Below are 23691 nucleotides of genomic sequence, written 5' to 3'. Positions count from 1 at the left end.
TTTTGGTGCTTAATTTGTAAAATCATAACCTAATTTGATGTTTAATAGGCTTCTCCTTAATCTCTCCTTATTATCCAACATATTCGCTTATCCAACGTTCTGCCGGCCCGTTTATGTTGGATAAGTGAGACTCTACTGTAAGAAGGGGGAGTAAGAGAGAAAGCCACTTCTATGTTGTATCAATGTGATATGTAGACTGAACCAGATTATATTCAGTTATTTAGTGGGAAATGCGCAGAAGACTCTTCAGCTGTGCCAGTGGGAAGCATATTTTATTCTCAAGATGCTGAATGTTGCTTAATGTTGTATTGTCTTGCATTTATAGTTATCTATTGACATCTCTGGAAGTAGCTTAAGAGCCATATGTGGGCTGTGCAGCACTCTATGTGGTTGCTGTGTTAGAACAAACATTGTTTGGTCTTAGTTTTGTGAATGGAATAATAAGCACTCTAAACATCTGTTAGGCAAAAGATCTGAGTACATTTAGCCAAGCAATGGGAACAGTGAATAGGAATTGTCATGAAAACTAAGGAGGTTCATGGTCTGTTTGTTCCTGTACGACTTTACTATTGCAATAGACAATGTATCTTTCAAAATGTTTCCTTTAAAAGCTGTGTGTGCTCCAACTCCTGTAGAACACAACACCAGGCTTCTTTTAACTTGAACAAGAGTTTTGCAACATATCTGGATATGCTTTCTTCAGCATCAGCACAATCTGGATGAGGCATGCCAGGCTGGATTTGAGCCCCGAAAATGGCTCCAGCTTTGGTGCCCAAGGGGTTTCCAACTTCTGATCTTTTTTGTTGGACAAACACAAAGAGTTCTGCTGTAAACCGTCTGTGTGGCAGGGCGTGGGGGGGGGGGGGGCAGGTTAGCCACACGACACATACCAAAGAGCCAAGGAAACATCAGCAAAGAGCTGGAAGGGAGAACAGAGTTTGCTGCTGTGAGCTACTTGTGTGTTTGCTTCTTGTGAGATGTCTTGTAGCATTTGTTTGTGATCTGTTTGCAATTACGTTGATCCCAGTTTAGGGGTCTTCCTGGATTCAGCACTGAACATGGAGGCCCAAGTATCGGCGGTGGCCACGAGGGCCTTTGCACAATTAAAACTTGTTTGCCTGTTCCTTGAGAAGCCAGATCTGGCTATGATGGTACATGCCTTAGTTACATCCTGTCTGGATTACTGTAACACACTCTACATGGGGCTGCCTCTGAAGAGTGCTCGGAAACTTCAACTGGTCCAAAGAGCTTCAGTCAGGTTGCTGGCTATAGGGAGTGGATATCCCCCATGTTGTAGCAACTCCACTGGCTGCCAGTCTGTTTCCAGGCATAATTCCAAGTGCTGGTTATGACTTTTAAAGCCCTAGATGGTTCAGGTCCAGGCTGTTTGGCTGACCTCTTGTACAAACCTGCCCAAGCCCTGAGATCTTCAGGAGAGGCCCTTCTCTTGGTCCCACCTCCATCTCAAGCTCGGTTGGTGGGAACAAGAGAGAAGGCCTTCTCAATGACTGCCCCTTAACTCTGGAACTCCCTGTTCAGGGACATCAGGATGGCCCCCTCCTTTCTGTCCTTCCAATGGCAGGCTAAAACCTTTTTATTCAGGCAGGCTTTTAAAGATGAAGGTGTTTAAGATCAATTAAGGGGGTGCTGTGGTTTTTAACTTTGAATGTGCTTTAATGGATTTTTTAAATACTGGTTATATTTGATTCTGTTTTAATGTTTGTATATTTGTATATTTTAAAATTGTTATGCTGATGCTTTTATGTTAAGCCTCTTTGGGTACGCTTTGGGGAGATAAAGCAGGGTATCAATAAAAAGAAGAAGAAGAAGAAGTAGTAGTAGTAGTAGTAGTTAATCTGTTGAAGGCCATGGCCAACATCCTGCTGTAGATATATTGCTATAGTTTGGCTTCTACATGATTACAAGGGCCCCTCTTTTTCTAATGTTGCATCTATGCTAGTCTACAACTATTGCAGTTTGACATCATTTTAACTGGCATGGCTCAATGTTATGGAATCCTGGGATTTATAGTTTGGTGAGACAGCAGCACTCTTTGACAGAGAAGGCTAAAGAGTTTGTAGAATTACAATTCCTAGGATTCCACCTCATTAATCTATGGGAATTAAAGTAACTGCATTAATTCTACAGTGTAGATACACCCTTAAATCACATTGTAATCTCTCCAAAGGGTGGCTTTCTGAGAGTATCCTCATGAAACCAGATAGTTGTAAGCACACCATTGCAGTCAATTATTTATAAAGTCCACTTGTTCAGACACTCCAGTTTTAATAATTGATGAACTAAATAGCAGAGTGGAGGGGTGAGGAGAAAGAATCTAATTCCCTACAGGACACAACATTTTGGCAGTGTTTGACTGAGGGTATAACTGGGAGATCTGTGCAGAGAGTTTGATCTCTAATCTATAGCCATATGGTTCAAGGCTCTTCTTTAGACTTTCAATGGAACTTTTGCATTTTTTCTCTATTTTGTTTAGTTTTTGAAAAATGCAACTGTGTAGTAGAAGGTGTTAATTGCCCAGATACTCACTTTTTTCCTGATATTGCTTGGTGTCTTTGTTGCATTGTTGGATGCTGCCACTTTTGCCTTCTTGACTCAGTCACATAGGTGATTTTAGCTAATCAAGGTCTGTTAAATAGGATAACATTATGAAAGCCAGTATGATACAATTGTAGAATTATCCAAAGTCAAATTCCATCTTGAGGCACATTGTGCAAGCTTGGCCCAGTTACTCCTAGCTTTGATGGAAATGATGGACTCACCTATGTACACTTCCTAAGCTTCCTGGAGGAAGTGAAAATCTGAATGCAATAAATTACTAAACAAGGATGTATATGATGCCAAATAGGAGCACCAGGAAGTCAAGACAAGCTTCCTGCATCATTAGAGATCATGTAGTGAACGTGGGATGGCTTTGTACAAAAGAATCCCATCTCCCCAGTCTGACATTTAATTACTTGCACTGCCTTTTAAAGAAAAACCTGTTAGGGATAGGAATATTTTATGTTGGCCGAGGATGAGCAAACACAGTGCATTTAGTCTGTTGGCCAGCATCCCTTCTTCTCTGGATCCTTTCCATGCAATCAATTTGCAAAGGAATCTTGACCTGGTGGCAACCACATCTGAATTCCTCAGAATTATATCTGCAGCTAAAGTAATCATTCTTCTACTTCCATGGCAGAAGTAAGATGAGGTATTATTTTACAGTATTTGATAATAAATACTAAACCCCTTATTTTATCTTCTCTTCTAATTGAGGACTAATAAAATGTCCCAATTCACTACGAGTATAGACTGTGTTCAGTACAGTACTAGAGATATTTAGCTCTGAAAATGGACTACCTGTAAAAATGTTTTGGTTTTGTGAACTTTCATCCAGCACTCTCCTCACTCAGTTTCACTTTTAGTATCCTTTCTAATAAGTCTGCAGGTATGAGTTAATAATCATCTGATGCATCTGAATGAAAACAAAAGTGCAAGGTCAAGTATCCATATAGTGGCTTGACAGATGCCTATTCAGCACTTTTGCATACAGTATCTCAAAACTGGAGTAATCAGTAGGTTTAAATGAGCAATTTCATAGATCTCCCCCTCTCAGCTCAATTATGACTAGTACTTTGTTAGAATTGGGCAAAACTGGAAGTCCTGTCCTGCCCCTTTCCTGAGTTTCTTTCCACATCTACATCAGTTCAAAACTCAATGGCCATTCTTTGGAATTATTGGTACACAATTTTTAAACCAAGCGAAAAACAAACAAATATATACACAACCATCTGTATTGGCATGTAGCAAGTGCAGGTGGGTGCCTGTGTTTAGAATTTTATCATACAGAATTTCTGCTTTATTTGGAAGGGTAAACAAATGGACACACATTGGTTCTATAGCATTGATGGGTTAAACATGAGAATGCAGGCTTTCAGGATATTTTTTATTTCTGGGATCGCAGTGGATGCAGAAAATGTGATGGAAATGATCACTTCACTTCTTAGAATCCATTTTGCAGCATTTTTAGCATTTCTTTTACCCCTGGCAGCCCTGAGAAGTAGCATGCAGACTGCAAGCCACACTTTGCTTATCCCTGCTGTAGATTATGAGAAGTGGCAAGAGCACAGTGTAGCATCAAAGTCAGCAGGGATGAAGAAGAGCACTGGCATTCTTTGTAATTGTACAAGATCAGAAGAAGTGAGAGTATTTATTCCATAGCTGCAAAATGAGATTCCATGTAAGGCTTCCATCTTTTTTCGACTGCTTTGTACTCACAGCATCATCTTGGCATTGATTCTGGGTTAAGTAGCTGTTTCTTGTGTGTATAGCTTTCCTTGCCAAGGCCAAGCACATTGTTTCATTGTTGAATGGGCCATAGCTGAGGGCTTGTGGAATTGATGATACATGCCAGCTCTCTTTTTCATTGCACCCCCATACTTTAAAGTCAACCATTAGAAGGAAAAATTAAACCTGCTTGGGAAGTTACTTTTGAATGTTTGTAGTTCCAAAAAGTCACTTTTTCTAGCTCCACCTGAGGGGCAGCATCACTATTATCTGGTCACTTGTAGGTGATTCCCTATTGCTCCTTAGTGATAGAGTCTGTACAACCTCACACAGGCTCTCGCTGCATCATGCCAGGATTCAGATGAATAAGGAACACTCTGTTCTGCCACTGTTTTTGTCCTGCTCCTCCTTCAAAGTTTCTGGCATATTAGGAAAGATCCTGCCCTTTCTTTGAACTTTCAGTGCTTCCCGGATCGCTGATGGTATTTCGTTCCTCCCTTACTTTGGAAAAATACAGGAAGTGTGGGGAAAATGCCAGTTTTGTCCCTGCATAAAACTTTGTTCAGCAATGGAAATATCTTATTTAATTTTTTTAGCTTATCCCAATGCCACACGAATTAGACTTTAAAATAATGTGTGCCATAATCATAACAGATTATTACTTGTGGCCGAGTATAATTGTCTTCCAGAGGTAAAATCATGTTTGTGGGTCCTTAAGTGACTGTGGATCCACATGTTCTTTATAATGAGGACATACAGTAGATTTCCAGATGGAAGGTGGTCATCATGACAAGGATTTCATGCATCTTCCTCTCAACACATTTCTTACTTAGATCCTCTATTTGTGCCTCTTCAAAATCCATAGGATTATTAGTAGCAGCTGACCTCATTACAACGCTCAAGTGCCAGAACTTCCCAGTTTTTGGTATTTATATCACATTTTTAAATATTAGATTTAAACCCATCTTTAAATTTCTTTTGTTGTCCACTAACATTTCATTTTCCATTCTTGAGCTGAGAGTAAAGTAACTGCTTTGGGAGTCAGTGAACAAACATTCAGACAGCGTGGCCAAATCAGCAAAGTTAATGGCAGAGAATCATTGTTTCAATGCTGAGTGGTCTTTGCTTCTTCCAGAAAACTGACATTTGTCCGTCTTCCCAAGAGATTTGTAGGATTTTTCAAAGGCAAGGCTAATGGAATCTTTCCAGAAGTCGAGAGTGATGTTTGTAGGCATACAACAGAGTTGGAAAAGCAATAGCTTTATAAACAAGCATCATTGTATCCCTACTAATGTCCCACTCCTCTAACATTTTCTGGTTCAATAAAAAAAATGCTGCGCTCGCAGAGCTCAAACGGTGTTGTATTTTGACATTGATGCCAACTTTTGTAGAGAGGTGGCTGCCAAGGTCACAGAAATTGTCAACATTTTCTAGCATTACACCATTAAAGTTTATTTCTGGAATTACAGAGGGATTGGTTTGTGCCTCCTCATTGAGCACTTTGTTTTTTTTCAATGTTAATTGAGAGACCAGATTTTTCATATGCTTCTGCAAAAGTGTTTCAAATGGCTTGCATCTCTTCCTCTGAAATAAATACAGGCTACATTATCATTAGCATATTGGGATTCTATTATGGAAGTTGTTGTTTCCTCACTTTTGGCTTCCAGCCTGTTGAGGTTAAAGAGCTTGTGAAAATATTCTTCAAATTACGTTTAATTTGCACTGCTGCCAATAACATGAATTTGGAGCTCAAGAAGACTGGATTTCGTAGGCAGAGTCTTAAAGTAAATATTTCCAAAAAGGGTTGTTGTGTGTTTTCCGGGCTGTATGGCCATGTTCCAGAAGTATTCTCTCCTGACGTTTTGCCCACATCTATGGCAGGCATCCGCAAAGGATGCCTGTCATAGATGTGGGTGAAACGTCAGGAAATAATACTTCTGGAACATGGCCATACAGCCCGGAAAACACACAACAACCCTGTGATCCGCCATGAAAGCCTTTGACAACACATATTTCCAAAAACATAAGCTGGGAGTGAGTTAAACCAATATTTTCCCCTTGATCCTGAAAGAGCTAATGGGATAACATTATGGATGTTGTACAATGACAAGAGCAATTATACAGCAACACACAATGACATCTGTCGATTCAAAGCAAAGGTGGACAGAGAGGGGAGTGTGTGTACTTGGGGTGATCCTGAATGAAACTAAGCCTTCTTCTGTTCAAGCTTTTCCAATTCCTTTTCTAAATAACAGCAAAGAGTCAGTTAACCTTTTAGGTCTGGGATGCTGTAGCTAACGCAGCATCTGGTGGGTTTTTTGCTGAGGCTCACAGTTTGATTGCTCTTCTGCAAAAGGTCAGTGAATAAGAGAATATCAAGAAATCAGTTTATTGTAGGGTAGCTTTATCCTTTCAGTTAATCTTTTGTATTGTAATGAAAGGTCGTCCTTGAAGGCTTCACTGAAATGTTTTGCTGCAAGGTTGTTCTTCTGATGCTAAAGGGAAGGGACAAGAAATTCATGTCTGTCATTCTTAGGCAAGCATGTTGCTTTTCTTTTGTCTGTTGTTGAGATACAACAAACTTAATTGTCATAGTAAAATTTGTTTGCTCAGTATGTTTTTGTGCCACTGTTCCTACCAAGTAGTCATGGATAAACCTGTCTGCTGTGTCCAGAAATGCTTGTGAGAAATTGGATTAATTCCTTGGATATGAGCTGGTCATTTACAGATTGAATTTGGATTCACAATTGAGCCTTATATTCTTGGCACATGATGGTAACATAATTGTCTGCGCCAGAACCTAATGGCCTTAATCTCTGCTGCGATGTTCCTGGAAGCCACTTGGGGCTTTGTGTGATTATTGACAATGGCTGCAAGCCTTAATATGCTTAATTAAAATCAGTGAAGCTTTTTGGGTGTTTGGGTTAACCTATGGAGTGAGGATAAGAACATATTTCCTGATCCCATAGAAACGAATCCCTTAGTTCTCATTACATGCAATGGTGGTATTTTAACATTGCAATTCATGGGCCTTTGATACTCCTACTGTGTACATAGAATGTGCTGGAACAATCTGAGACAAAGTCGGACTTTCTATACTTATTGGAGACACCATTGGTTTACGGGTGCTTATTTTTAATAATCACCATCATGGCTATTCTTGTCTTATTTATTTATTTATTTATTTATTAATTATAAGGTGTATTGATCTCCCTATCTATATATATAAAAGAGTGATGGAATCCTGGAGACCAACAAAAAAACAAAATTAAAGGCCCCCCCAACCTCAAAATTTGACAACCCAACCCATCATCCACGCCTCTAGGTTGATACAACAAAAAGAAAAGAAAAATAAAGTCCTAATTAGAGGGAGAGAAATAATTGTTTTTATCCAATTGCTGCCATTTAGAAGGCTAAGCTCTGCTCACTTGGTCTCCTAGCAACCCACTCGGCCCAGGGGACAGGCAGAGTTTGGCCTCACTTAGACCTCTTCCACACTGCCTATAAAATACAGATTATCAGATTTTAACTGGATTATATGGCAGTGTAGAGTCAAGGTCCTTCCACACAGCTATATAACCCATTTAGAATCTTATATTATCTGCTTTGAACTGGATTATCTTGACTCCACACTGCCATATAATCCAGTTTCTACTGTAATATGAAATAATTACTGTGGTAGAATAATACACAACAATATAATCTCTAAAACCAGGGCAGTAAATAAAGACCAACACTCTGAAAGCAGGGAAATTGGGAATTCCACAAAGGAAACAATCAGGGCCAGCTAACACCTCCCAAGAAAGAATTCTTCCAGAAAGGAAGCTGACAACGGAGTGAAGCAATGTGTATTACCAAAGTTGTTGTTGTTGTTGTTGTTGTTATTGTGTTGCTGTGAACCGTGAAAATGAATACAATCTGGCTCCAAGTATTCAAAAACACTAAAATCAGAATATATAAAAATTACTGTGGTATCATAAAACAGAACAATACAATCTCTAAAATCAGAACACTAAATAAAGAACAACACTCTGAAAACAGGGGAATTCCACACAGGAAACAATCAGGGCCAGCAAACAACTCCCAACAAAGTCTTCCCATCACCAAAGTCTGGCAAATCCTCTGTTTTCTGAAGGCCACAGACAGTAGAAGCACATAAAATATCGCAAACAACATCACTCTGAAAACAAGAGATTCTAGACATGAAACAATCAGGGCCAGCTAACACCTCCCAACAAAAAATTCACTCAGGGAGGAAACAGCCAGTCTTTAAAGCTGCAACGCCATTACATGCTAATCATTTCCCCTAATTACAGCATTCATTCAGGTTTGAATTGGGGGAGCGGACAGAGCCCCCACTGTTAGCCCCAGCTTCTGCCAACCCTAAAGTTCAAAAACGTGCAGATGAGAGTAGATGAATAGGTACTGCTCCGGCGGGAAAGTAATGGCGCTCCATGCAGTCATGCCGGCCACATGACCTTGGAGGAGTCTACGGACAACGCCAGCTCTTCGGCTTAGAAATGGAGATGAGCTCCAACCCCCAAAGTAAGACACAACTCAACTTAATGTCAGGGGAAAACCTTTACTCTTTATCTTAACTACCACCAATTCCTCACCAATTCCCATACCACCATATTTCGCCACAGCAACGCGTGGCCGGGCACAGCTAGTGTCTTATAAATCTCCAATTAATATGTGATAAAAGCAGGAGTAAAAGCAGAAATAAAATCCATATTGCCACTACCATCAGTTTTGGCTTGTGTCTAGTATTCGAATTAGACATCTGTTGTTTCGTAGAATCATAGAATAATAGAGCTGGAAGAAATCACATGGACCATCTAATCCAACCCCCTGCCATGCATGAAAAGCACAATCACCCCTGACATATGGTCATCCAGTTTCTGTTTAAAAGCCTCCAAAGAAGGAGCTTTTGCCACATCCTTAGGCGATGTTCACTGTTGAACAGCATAGTCAGGAGGTTCTTCCTAATGTTCATGTGGAATCTCCCTTCCTATAATTTGAAACCATTGCTCTGAGTCCTAGTCTCCAGGATCACAGAAAACAAGCCTGCTCCCTCTTCCTCATGACAATTTAGTTTGAACTACTATAAGCAAACATCACCTGACATTGAGTGTCAAGAAGCCAAACAAGATAATTCATGTAGCAGACTAAGTGTAGTAATAGTACCAAATGTGCTAATTCATATGCATGGATTGAATAGAAAATTTAATTTCTGCCTTGGTGATTAGATAAGGATTATTGTTCCCATACTGAAGATAAAAACTGATGCTAAAAGAATAGAACTTCACGACAGAGGAGAAAATTGAATAATGTCCACCAGAATGTCTGCAGCCAAGTAACCAGCTAAAGCTGACATTGCTTCCTTGCAGCTCTCTGCCACTGTCCAGGGTCCTGAACAATATAAAGGTTGCTGGGCTGAGCCAGACAAAAATGAACTTAATTGGACAGGAGCTGTATATTGACAGGATTTCTTTGCAATATATGTCAGCAGTTGTATTCAATATGTGTAAAGAAGTACTGTTGCACACCATGTTGCCTTATTCTATAACAAATAATTAAGGGGGGGCATAATCCGTTACAACCTCACTATCCATTTAAAAGTAATTGGTGGGTTGTCTCTGTTTACATGTCAGTGTGCATGCTTGTTTTAAGCCAGGACAGCAGTGAAAGAAGTAAACTGTTTCTTTTCACTCCATTTTTGAACACCTGCTTATTAGTCCGAATGCTTACCCGTTCAAGGAGCAACCATTTTCCCATTTATTGTGTTTTGGTAAACATGAACATCCTTTCTTTGTGGAAGGGTGGGAGGGAAAGGCATTATGCTTAATGATAGTCACAATGTTCTAGGAGAGCAATGCATTTGCTATCTTCCATGAAATGACAAGGGTCATGAATGATTCATTATTTGAAAATGAAATTGCATTTTGAAGCTCTTAATGTTGCTTTTATGCAAAAAGGATAATAAATACAGTGTAGTGCCCTCTAATGGGGTCCTGTTCAGTTTTACCCCCACATTAATTCAAAATAAAACAGGATGATTAATGTTTGCAGAGCAATCAAAGATATTCTACCAGCTCCGGCAGAGCATTTTCTGCAGTGGCAGACTACTTGTGTTATAAAATCAGATAAATTATTCATACCTGAACATATCAAGTGAGACAACTACAGATCATTTTTAATTTTTTTTATTTTTAACTCCTCTGGCAAAGAAAAAATAGCAAGCACCACCCCAACTAAATAGACAGACCAGTCAAGTCTATTCAGATGCCTCAACAAATTGAAAGGACAAAGTTACCCAGATTTCTGATAAATTGATAAATTGGTATCAAATTCATTATCTCCCATCTATATATATATAAATGTACTGTTTGTTTGTAGGACCGAATAAACAACAAATCCACTGGACTAAATGACACCAAATTTGGCCGCAAAATGCCTACAAACCCAATGAGTGACCAACACTAACAGAAACACATAGAACACAGCGCCAAAGACTTAAAAAACCAAAATAGATAGAAGACGAGGGCATTCAAAAGAGGCGAGTGCATAGACTTCAATTCCCAGCATGCACCGCGGCTTTCCCTCTGTCACCCTACAACAGCCCATGCAATTCAATTTGAAGTTCAACCTATGTAAACTTTCAAGTTTGTAGTCGCCTTGCTGCCTCTCAGCCCTGGCCAGGTCCTTGTTGGGGAGTCGGCCCAGGTTGGAAACCATAGTTAGGTGGGAGGGATTCTGTGTGTGTGTATGCACAACACACACAAACACACACACACACCCCTTTATACACACACATCTATCTATCTATACTCACAAACAAACACACCTATATATTCACACAAATACCTGTAGATCTGAAAGCTACACAGTGGGAGAAAGAACTCTTTTCTAATTGAGCCAAGTGTGAATGTTGCAAATGCCCACCTTGATTAGCATTGAATAGCCTTACAGCTTCAAACGCTGGCTTCTTCCTCTCTGCAGGAAACCTTTGTTGGGAGATGTTACCTGGCCCAGATTGTTTCATGTCTGCAATTCCTCCGTTTTCCGGGGGACACAACCCATTTTCTGTCTGTGTAAGCAACCACTGCATATGGCTACATCTACATCTACACAGACAATAGAAGAACAGAAAATATTGCCAAGCCACAACCAATGTGAAGACATACATATAAAAAACCTACACTACCTCTTTCCTAACATGAAAACAACATGATTATACCTTCCTATCCTCTTACAGTGCAATCAACATGCTGAAAGAAACCCTAAAAATAAAGAACACTCTGAAAACAGGGGAATTCCAGATATGAAACAATCAGGGCCAGCTAACACCGCCCAACAAAGAATTCCCCAGGGAGAAAACAAGCCAGGCTTTGAACCTGAAAGGTCATTACATGGTAATCATTCTGGCTAATTGCAGCATTCATACTTCCCTCCAACAGACAACATTTCTTCCCCCCACCCTGGACATTATTCTACAGGGATATAAACTCCACTTGCCTGGCTGCTTCCTACCTAAGGGAATCCATTTTGGTCAGCATGAATAGCACTGAATAGCCTACCATCATCAAAGCCTGGCAAATCCTCTGTTTTCCGAGGGCACCAGCCTTTCTTTTTCAATATGTGCGCTCAAGTACTCCATATGGTTACTTCTTCATCTACACAGACAGTAGAAGAACACAAAATATTGCAAAGAACAGCACTCTGAAAATGGGAATTCCAGACATGAAACAATTAGGGCCAGCTAACACCTCCCAACAAAGATTCCCCCAGGGAGGAAGCAGCCAGACTTTGAAGCTGAAAGGCCATTACATGCTAATCATTCCGCCTACTTGCAGCATTCATACTTGCCTCCAACAGACAAAAAAAAGGAACACCCAGAAATATTATATATTCACAAGCTTTAGGAAATAACATATACTAACTACCAACAATTCCTCAATACAGTAGAGTCTCGCTTATCCAACGTTCTGGATTATCCAACGCATTTTTGTAGTCAATGTTTTCAATATATCGTGATATTTTGGTGCTAAATTCATAAATACAGTAATTACTACATAGCATTACTTCCTATAGAACTACTTTTTCTGCCAAATTTGTTGTCTAACATGATGTTTTCGTGCTTCATTTGTAAAATCATAACCTAATTTGATGTTTAATAGGCTTTTCCTTAATGCCTCCTTATTATCCAACATATTCACTTATCCAACATTCTGCCAGCCCGTTTATATTGGATAAGTGAGACTCTACTGTACTTTCTTTCCCATACCACCATACTTTGCCACAGCAACATGTGGCAGGGCACAGCTAGTATACTGTTAAAAGACATACAGAATACATTATATAGCTAACAGCATCCCCCCCCCCCTTTTTTTTTTTTTTTGCTGCATTCCAATATCTAAATATTCAGTCTTGTTAGGGTTTTGGTCTATACGCTGAAAACCAAAAACCTAGAAAAAATATTTTGACAGCATTATTTCTTAGGAATTGTATTTTTCAATGAGAATTTAACTGAAAATCAAAGTAAATGATAAATTTCACATAGATGCAGTCCATGGAAACCATGCATTTCTTTCATCACTGTTTGCTTTTGTACCATTTTGGCAAAGCTATTTTGTTATGCAAGCCAAATATTTCTTTAAATGTACTGTGCACTTTCACATGAGCATTAGAATCTTTAAAAGGAAGAAATTATTATAATAGAGACTATGAAAAGGTGGTTACAACTTTAGTCCATTAGACAGCATAAAGCCTACCACTTACCTCTTTCTCCTTTTTCCCTATCTTATGGAGAGTAGCATTCAAAGGGCTTTTGGCATCCAGTAGCCCATGCTGGGCATCCTCTGCACCAAAACCTAAGCTTATATTAGCATATTGCCATATTGTTGATACTGCTTTTATTCATTTATGTAATTTAGTCTTGTGATTGTTGTAGTTTTTACTTGATAATTTGAAGGCATCATCTATTTGAAAGGACCAGAGTTCCATTCTGTGATCACGTTGGTGGTGCAGAATTTGTTATTTTATTTCTATTGACAGGAATGGAGAGATGTACTTCAAAAAATGATCTGGTTGGTTTTGTACACTGTGTATCATAAGTGGATGGTTCAAAGCATACAGTAGGCACTCAGGTGGCAAAAGGTATTGAGCCAACTCTGGTTGTGATAAAGCTACTTGGTTGCCTTGAACATATACGCTTGCTACAGAAGTTACTGTTAATATGTGAACTTGAATCTACCAGCATTAGCAAACCCACATCCTTTGCTTTTTTAAAGTCTTTGGCATAATATGAGAATTTGACAGTAAGAGACATCTGTTAGATTATTTCAGGTTGTATGATCTGTTCGTTTAAGGCTGTCATGATAAGTCACATGGGTACATTATTCTTCCTTTTACCTCCTTGAGTTTTGTTCTGCTGTTTTTGTGAAAAACGTAATGTTGCTTTTCTGGCCACTGGCTGACAAGAACAGGCCAGACCTTTAACTGCTGTAAATTTATTCAACCCTGTTCACTTTAGAGGTAATTTAAGCAAACTGAGCATCAAAGTCATTCTGGCAGCCTTCCACATTGCTATTCAACTCATGGAAAGAAATTAAACATTAGCCAAATTTCCCTGAACTTGGACAGAGCTGGGGAAAGTTACTTTTTTGAGTAGTTTACAAGATTCCCCCCAACAAAGAGTTTGAGAGATGTACAAAAGAAAGAAACGTTTCCAAACTCCCTGAAATGGAGAACTATTCTTGTGTTCCTCTTTTACAGAAACAAGTATGGAGTGATATCATTCCCCATGCTCTTTAACATAAAGGTTTAAAATGTTGGAACTGGGGATCATATTGAAGCAGAACTTGGAAAGTTACTTTTTATGGCAACAATTTACATAATCTTACAGGAGATATTCTTATAGTTCTTTTCACTGCTGCAGTAAAGCACATACACAACTGCTCTAATGCAATCTCACTACTTACACCCATAATATAAATAGTTATTGTAACATGTCAGGATTGCAGATGTCATTATCTCTCCCGATTCCCCTAGGGAATCCAGAGTATTGGGCCATTGTTTAGTGTAGTTATTCAGTGGAGAATTAAGTCTGTTCAAGTTTACATTCCAATTAAAATGATGCCTTCCATTTCATATTTTAAAATTGGACTTACTTATAATTATTTAACAATAATGTATTAGAGGGAGAAAAACTAACAGTTGAAAAAACTAGGACTGAAGTCTTATTTTAAACAAGCCGATTCCATTTAGTTGGGAATGCTGCTATGGAAACAGCAGATAGAGAATTCAAGCATAAAGGACTTTCTGAGGCTATACTGAGAAATAGTAGGGAAGGGCCAAAAATGTTTGTTTTAAATTCTTTTTTGCCCTATCATGTATATGGATGGATAAGTGAAGAAGCAGCATGTCCAAATAACAGAAGAAGATCACTTAACACTGGAGAAGGCTGTTTCTCCCAGCCTAGCTCACTGCTACTTGGAGGTGGATTGTGGGGTGAACGGTTTGTTATATTTTCTGCTGAATTTTGTAGAATCACTTTTAAGTTGAGTTGTGTGTCTCTTGCAATTAAAATCTCCAAGGGAAGTAATAATGCCTAGACTATGTATGTAAACAAGCAAATGTATCCATTATGACAGTGCACTTATTTTTAATATATTAGGACAAAATGATTTTGTGGAAACTTTTGTGGTCATTTTAGTAATGTATGTCCTGCATTAGCGGGCCTCTGGTGGCACAGTATGTTAAAGCGCTGAGCTGCTGAACTTGTGGACCGAAAGGTCCCAGGTTCAAATCCCGAGAGCGGAATGAGCGCCCGCTGTTAGCCCCAGCTCCTGCCAACCTAGCAGTTCGAAAACATGCCAATGTGAGCAGATCAATAGGTACCGCTCCGGTGGGAAGGTAACGGCGCTCCATGCAGTCATGCCGGCCAAATGACCTTGGAGGTGTCTATGGACAACGCCAGCTGTTCAGCTTAGAAATGGAGATGAGCACCAACCCCCAGAGTCGGTCACGACTGGACTTAACGTCAGGGGAAAACCTTTACCTTTACCTTTACTATGTCCTGCATCAGGTCTTATTTATTTGCTTCTTTGTTTATTTAATTTATATACCACTTTTCTTCCAAGATGAGACTGAAGGTGACTATTTGTGGATTCATCAAAGGAGCAGATTAGCACAGACAAACTATTGGAGTTGGACTCATTTTATATACAATAGTATCTTGCAGCCAAGAAGTAACTTCAACAACAAAAGCCAGATGATAAAAACAGCAACTGCTGTAATTTCCTGCTTTGTGTAGTAATGTTAAAAGGTACAGGGGTCTTAGGGGCCAAGCTAAAGTGATGAAAGAAGTAAAGCACCCACTAGTTCCTAGTTTCTCTCTTAATACAAATGCAAAGGTCAAAAGGCACCTGCAGAGAAGGTTTAGAAAATGAGAGGGATGTTGAATCTTGTCACGGCACACTGCTCATTATTTCACTTATTTTTACCCCACTCTTCTGACACAAAAAGACCTTCTAGGTGGACTGGGATTAATGAGTGGTCACGAAAGAAGGAGGGGAAAAGGAAAAAAATGATTATTCCCTGAAACTGTGAATTTCCTCCTTTCCCTTATACTGTAACTTGCCAACAATGACTCTATGAAATTGGTAGGAAGCTTGTCTGATAATAGTAATTGGTTGTGAACTTGTGATTTTGGTGGAGTGAAGTAGCTTCCAGTCTCCTCTTGCTAGTGGCACCTTTCTTATATATTTACTGTTTGCTTTGGTAATATAACATTTGCTGAATTTGTGAGTGCTATTACTGTAGTTTTTACTTTTGTGGACTGCAGACCTTTCCTCTTGAACCCTCTGTTAGATATAAATCTAACCTGTTTTTGTTTTTGGGTGCCTTCAAGTCATTTCTAATTTACGGCAGTCCTAAGGAGAACCAATCACAGTGTTTTATGGAGCTGAGAGTGTATGACTTGCCCAAGGTCATCCAGTATGTTTCTGTGGCCAAAGTGAAATTCATTCTCTTGTCCCCATAGTTGTAGTCCAATGCTTAAACCAGTATACCGAGTTGACTCACCAGCTGTAATAGCCTGTACCAATTTTGGGTCCTCCAAATTTGTTTGACTACATCCTCAACCATTGGACTGATAGTTCAGCATATCTCTGAGTTACCTAGTTGTGAAGGGATTTTACAGTGTAAATATATTTATAGTCATTATCCTGCTTTCCTTTTCAGTATTCAGATGCCAAAAAGCAGTGCTGGTACTTTGAAGGGGTGTATCCTACATATTATGTGTAAGTAATTTTTTCTCTCTGTGTGTTTATGTGATCATATTTGAATGTGTATTTGTATGAGATGCTGGCAGATAGATCCTACATTCTAGGGCAGTATATTTTTACCCAAACCGGACAGATTACCAAAGAAAAAGACTAAAGAAAACCAAGGTAAACTAGCAAAATCATGTTTGAACTAATGGACAATCTTACAATCAAAGATATCTGAAGATATAAATACAGTCAACCAAAGTAATACACTCCCCTCTCCAAAAACATTTCATTTTCTGGGCCTGAGATATTTTCGATATCTAAATCTATGCCATAAAATTAAAAATATAACAACTCTACATAGAATGATTGCATATCATAATCCTGTTGCTCTGGTGTTGTGCAATGGAAGAGACATTCATAGAAATATAAAGTTGGAAAAGATCACATGGGCCATCTAATCCAACCCCCTGCCATGTAGGAAAAGTACAATCAAAGTTTGTCTGACATCTGGCCATCCAACCTCTGTTTAAAAGCCTCCAAAGAAGGAGCTTCCACCATACTCTCAACCTTCTCTTCTGCAGGCTAAACAGACCCAGCTCTTTAAGCCACTCCTCATAGGACATGGTCTCCAGACCTTTCATCATTTTAGTTGCCCTCCTCTGGACATGTTCCAGCTTGTCAATATCTCTCTTGAACTGTAGTGCCCAGAATTTGATACAATATTTCAGGTGAGGTCTGATCAAAGGAGAAAGAGGGGCACCATGACTTTCCAAAATCCCATTGGCTTTTTTAGCTGCTACATCACATTGTTGGCACATGCTTAACTTGTTGTCCACTAAGACTCCAAGATCTTTTTCACACAGCCTGTTGTCAAAACAGGTGTCATCCATCCTGTATCTTTGCATTTCATTTTTTTTTCTGCCTAAGTGTAGTATCTTACATTTCTCCTTGTTGAAATTCAGTATGGAGTATTTAGCTATCCCTCTTAATTTGGTGTCATCTGCAAACTTCATCATCTTGCCCTCTAAACCTTCACCCAAGTCATTAATAAATATGTTGAACAGAACTAGGCCCGGGATTGAAACCTGTGACACTCCACTCATCACTTCTTTCCAGGATGAAGAGGAATCACTGATGAGCACCTTTTGAGTTCGGTCACTTAACAATTACAAATCCACTTAACAGAAGTATTGTCTAGCCCACATTTTACTAGTTTGTTTGAAAGAAGATCATGGGAGACCTTGTCAGAGGCCTTACTGAAATCAAGATATGCTACATCCCTGCATCTACCAAGCTTGGAACTGTATTGAAACAAAAGAGATAAGATTAGTCTGGCATGACTTGTTTTTGAGAAATCCATGTTGACTTTTAGTAATCATAGCATTCCTTTCTAAGTGTTTGCAGACTGCCTCCTTAATGATCTGCTTCAGGATCTTTCCTGGTATTGTGGTCTGGCTGTCTGGATAATAATTGTTTGGGTGATCTTTTTTCCCCTTCTTGAAGATAGGAACAACATTTGCCGTCCTCCAGTCTGCTGGGACTTCTCCTGTTCTCCAAGAATTCTCAAGGATTAATTCCAGTGGTTCTGAAATGACTTCTGCCAGTTTCTTCAATAGTCTTGGATGTATTTCATCTGACCCTGGAAACTTGAATTCATTTAAAATATCTTAGCCAGATATTCCTGGACTACTTCTTTACCTATTTTGGCTTGCATTTGAATATTAAATGTTTTAGGAGAAGACTGAGGCAAAGAAGGTGTTGAGTAATTCTGCCTTTTCCCCATCCCTTGTTAGCATTTCACCATCTTCATGCCGAGGCCCTAACCATTTCCTTGTTCTTCCTTTTTTTAATGACATAACCAAAGAATCCCTTTTTATTGTTTTTAATCTCTATGGCAAGCTTGAGTTACTTTTGTGCGTTGGCCTTTTGTAGCTTTTCCCTACATGTATTGATTATTTGTTTGAATTCCTCTTTTGTGATTTTCCCCCCTTTCCATTTCTTGTAAATGACTCCTTTAAATCTTAGCTCAGCTGAAAGTTCCTTGGACATCCATTCTGGTTTCTTTACACTTCTCTTATTTATTTTTTTTGTTGGCACTGTTTGCATTTGTGCCTTCAATATCTCACTTTTAAGAAACTCCAACCCATCATTAACTCTCCCCTTTTTTATTATTCCTGTCCATGGAATTACGCTCAGTGTTTCCTTAAATTTCCTGAAGCCAGCTCCTAAAGTCTGGAATTCCTATCTTACTTCTCTTAATTTCCCCTTTTCTTTGTATCACAAACTCCAGGAGAAAATGGTCACTTCCACCTAAGGATCCCACCACCTCCACTCCATTTACCAGGTCCTCATTGTTGACTAGGATCAGATCAAGAATAGCTGATCCTCTTGTTGCCTCTTCCACCTTCTGGACAATAAAATTGTCCGCAAGGTGAGGAATTTGTTGAATAGTGCTCTTGGCAGAGCTTGTTTTCACTTGGAAATTTAATGAGATTACTATTATATGACAAGAAAATGACTTTAAAAGCAAAGCTACAGCTAATTATTTTTAAGAAAACACGAATAAAAGGACCAACATGAAGATGATTTGGGATGCCAGCAAGCCTTTATGAAATGGTCCGTTATACAACAAATTACTGAAATAGAAAGAAACAAGAAAAGTAGAATAACATTTATGATACAATTCAGGAGAAAGAGAAATTACAAAATAAGCCTCCAGACATGGAACTGATTCATGAGATTAGATGGCTCCAGAAACATTTATTATTATAGTGGCTGAAATTGCCAAGAAGTTAAGATATGGGCAACAGAAAATTGTTAAACTGGCAAATAAACTGGGAAGCTGGCTAGCATATAAGATGAGAAAAGATAGAGGGAATAAATTAATACTAAATACGAGGGTTGAATGAAAAGTAATGCCTCCACCTTTGTAACTCCTCAACAGATGGCAGTACTGGTATGTGGCAGGTACTGGCTTCTTGAGTAGACTCTCCTCTACAGTTCCATTTGGTGGAAAGCCTTAGCATTGAACGTTTGTGTTAAAGTGCGAAGTATGGAACCCTGCGCAGACGGTCGGTCAATGTGACTTAAGCAACATGCAGTCATTGAATTCTTGACAGCAGAAGGTGTCACCCCAAAGGAGATTCATCGGAGAATGCAAGCTGTTTATGGTGATTGTGTTGATGTGAATACTGTGCGTCATTGGGCAAGTAAGTTTAAAGATGTTGAGGTGGGAACATCTGACTTGCGTTACAAACAAAGAGTTGGACGTCCTGTGACAGCAACCACCGAGTTTCACAAGCAAAAGGTTGAGAGATTGATTCAGGATGATCATCGTATCATTCAGAAATTTCAAGCATAATTGGCATTTCACAAGAATGTGTGGGTCACATTATTGCTTTGCTTGGCTATCGGAAGATCTGTGCATGATGGGTACCCAGGATGCTGATGCCTGAAATGAAACCGCACAGACTTGAAATTTGCCAGGAACTCCTTTCGCGTTACGAGAATGAAGGTGACGCCTTTCTCCATTTAATTGTGACAGGAGACTAAATGTGGGTACACCATTACGATCCAGAGATGAAGCATCAGTCTATGTAATATCACTCCAGAAAAAGAAATTCAAGACACAGCCCTCAGCTGGAAAAATCATGGCAACAGTGTTGTGGGATGCTGATGGTGTTATCCATGTTGATTTCCTTGAACATGGAACAACAATAAATTCAGAACATTACATCACAACACTGTGAACTTTGAAACGACGGCTAACAAGGGTCTGAAAGGAAAAGGGAAATGTTTTCCTGCAGCATGACAATGTTAGACCACACACTTCACATGCCACCATAGCATAACTTCAGAGACTGGATCTCACCACCGTACGGCATCCTCCATACAGTCCAGATTTAGCAGCATCTGACTTCCATCTGTTCCCGATAATGAAATAAGATCTGTGGGGACATCATTATGCTTCTGATGAAGACGTTGAGAGAAGTGTGAGACGCTGGTTGCGGAAACAGAGTGTCTACTTCTTCCGTGACGGCTTCAGAAAACTTGTTAATAATTGGCAGAAATGTATCCAATTGTCTGGTGATTATGTGGAAAAGTGAATAGTGGTAGCTAAAGAGCACATTCTAAGCATTATTTCTGCGTTTGATTTATTAAAATATTCCCATCCAAACCCAAGTAACAAAGGTGGAGGCATTACTTTTCATTCAACCCTCATATTAGAGAGGGAAAACAAGAATTTACAAATCAAGACAAGATCAGTTCAATTGTTTATAACTTACTCTATAAAACTTTCTGATGTACGAAAAAGGATTTAGAGAAATATTTAGATAAGACCTCCTGATGTTTACTGAAGATCAAAAAAGGAGGGCTTGATGAACCAGTAACAATGGTGGAAGTTATTAAGGCACTTCAGGAGATGAAAATAGGAAAGACACCAGTTCCTGGTGGAATGATGACACAGTACTACAAGACTCTCTAGGATTAACTAAGTGTACCTTTATTGCAAACTAGTAACGTTCCATTAAGTAACAAAGTACCAGATTCCTGATGATAGGTTAATAGAACTCTAATCCCCAAAGAAGACAAAGATGCAGAGGATCTGAAAAATGATAGACCAATACCCTTGATGAACAATGACTATAAAATTTTTCTTAAAATTCTAGCAAAGAGATTGAAAAAAGTTTTAGAAACTTTAATACATGAGGATCAAGCAAGATTTTTACCAAAAGATTCAGTTAAACAATAACACTAGGAATGTTGTGGATATTTTAAACTATTTTAGGTGGCTTTGATATTTTTAGATGCGGAAATATGTTGTGACCAAATTTTCAATAATGGATCAAACAGATTTATGACAATCAAATTTCTCAAATTTTGATTAATAGAGAACTCACAAAACCATGTAAAAAGGAACTAGACAATGATGGCCCTCTCTTGCTACTGCGGTTTTTAATGGTGATGGGATTATAGAATTTCAGTAATCAAGATGAATCTATTACCTAAAATGTTTTCACCAGTTTTAGTAAATGACATTGTATTTAAACAATAGCAAAAAGACTTGTCAACTTTTATCTGGCAAGGCAAGAGACCGGAACAGATGGGTTAATTTAAATACGATATTTCCTTTCCCTCTCATCAAAATATGTGTTTGATCCATCAGGGTTTCAATTTTGCTTCATGGCAGAAAAGACTGTTGTAACATTCTTTGACATTCACTGATTATATATTCTTTGCCATCATAACAGGGTTCTTGCTCTGTATCTGCCTACACACATTCATAACAAGATCCCATCTTCCCCCTTAGCATAAAGTTTTACGCCTTCATTGGCAGAAGCTTGTCTGCTAATAGATCAGTCCTGTTCTTATAGCAGGGGTTAAATAAAGAGGGGAAATGGTAATGTGCTAGATGAATAATCAGACCAAACAAACACTTTTTTTTCTGAATGAATGAATCTGCCGGATCTGTCAAGGCCGGATGTGTTCCCAGTGGAGCTTCTGCCTTACATGGCCTATTTTTCTGTTCAAAATTAATGAATTCATATTCCACTCCATCAATGAGATGAATTAGACTTATTTGGAACTCATACCCATTTACTGAGATATAGACAAATGATAGATGGTATTGAGCATGACATGAAAGAGCAGCTTGTTTATGGGCATCCTTCTTGACAATAGTAATTAAGGATCTGAGTTTGTGGACATCTTCCTTCATGTGGTCTTTACAATGGAAGCCTAATGACTGCTTGATAGAGAGAAAATCTAGTCAATATGATGGATTGCATTGTTAAAAGATTCAGTGGGATTGATTTCTATTCTTGAGATTACAGGTCTCATTTTTCATCACTGTCTTGACTTTGATACATTGTCTTCACCTTGATATGTTGTCTTCACCATTATACATTTTGTACATTGTATTTTTAAAGTTTAAACAACCATTGTCTATAGCAGGAGATGGAAGGAGGGACTCCAGCAGTGGCCAAAATTAGGATGGCAAGTTCCTTGGGCAAAGATATGAAACTACATCTTGATGGTGTTTTGTCTACTATATTATTCTCTACCCTTCCTCAGCTGAAAGTGTGACAAAAATATAAATACATTATGTGTTGGTGGAAGGGGAATGAATGAGATCTAATAATTTTGGAGATGCCATTCTGATATTAAGGTCTGCAATGACTAACTACCTATTTGCTGAATTGTAATTAAAACCTGCTAATGATAACTGAAATAGCTGACCTGCCTGGTAAACTGTGATAAGAACTATGACAATGATAAGAGAAATGTTTACATCTGTTTACATTTATCAACATTTGCTGACTTGATGAACTTTTGAGGCAAAGACAATGGTTCTTTTAACTTAAGGATGTTAAGAAGGAAGTCAGTACAAGGCTAACACCAATCATGAAGAGTCAACATCTGGTCCAGGAAACTGAGATGGAGCCAGGATATTCCAGGATGGAAGATGTCTATTATTCATTTACAACTTGTGGACAACATCAGCAAAATATCACTATATAAGTGTTAAAATGGATATACTACCAAAAATGATCTTTTTTATTTCAAAACCTGCCAATAATAAGGAACCAAAAATTACTAAATGAGTGGAATAGAGATATAATAAAATTTATATGGCAAAAGAAAAAAAGCAAGGATAAAATTTAAGGACATGATCAATGAAAGAAAGAGAGGTGGACTAGCCACACCAGATTTAAAATTATACTTCGAGGCCTATGCCCTAATGTGGGCAAAGGATTGGACTAAATTGGAAAACCAAAAAGAAAATTGAATATGGAAGGATTCGACTTAAGACAAGGTTGGCATTCCTACACATGGTACGGAATGTCCAAAAAAGAAAAAAAAAATCGGAAATCATTTTGTAAGATCTACCATACTTAAAATCTGGGAAAAATACAAAAATAAATTATATGACAAGACACCCCTGTGGATATCACCCCTAGAAGCCTCACAAAGGAGAATATTAGAATGGAACAAATGGTTAGGATACAAGGATTTATTAGAAAAACAAGGAGGAGAATGGAAAATGAAAACCCAACAGGAAATGAAAAAATTAGATAAAAATATATCATGTTACCAATATTGGCAAATAGGATAATATTTTTTT

The 23691-nt window shown here is 38.6% G+C and overlaps 1 protein-coding gene across 1 annotated transcript in view; it reads left to right on the top strand.

Annotated features, from left to right (window-relative positions):
* vopp1 (VOPP1 WW domain binding protein) overlaps positions 1 to 23691 on the top strand; it is a 67027-nt gene that overhangs the window by 21562 nt on the left and 21774 nt on the right. The window contains exon 2 of the mRNA XM_062983805.1: positions 16534 to 16592. Within this exon, the coding sequence (XP_062839875.1) occupies positions 16534 to 16592 (59 nt within the window). The remainder of the gene's footprint in view (positions 1 to 16533; positions 16593 to 23691) is intronic.

The sequence above is a fragment of the Anolis carolinensis genome, chromosome 6 (assembly GCF_035594765.1).
Source record: "Anolis carolinensis isolate JA03-04 chromosome 6, rAnoCar3.1.pri, whole genome shotgun sequence".
Lineage (NCBI taxonomy): Eukaryota > Metazoa > Chordata > Lepidosauria > Squamata > Dactyloidae > Anolis > Anolis carolinensis.
Note: the sequence above shows the minus strand (reverse complement) of the source record. Positions and strands in the feature narration are given on the sequence as shown.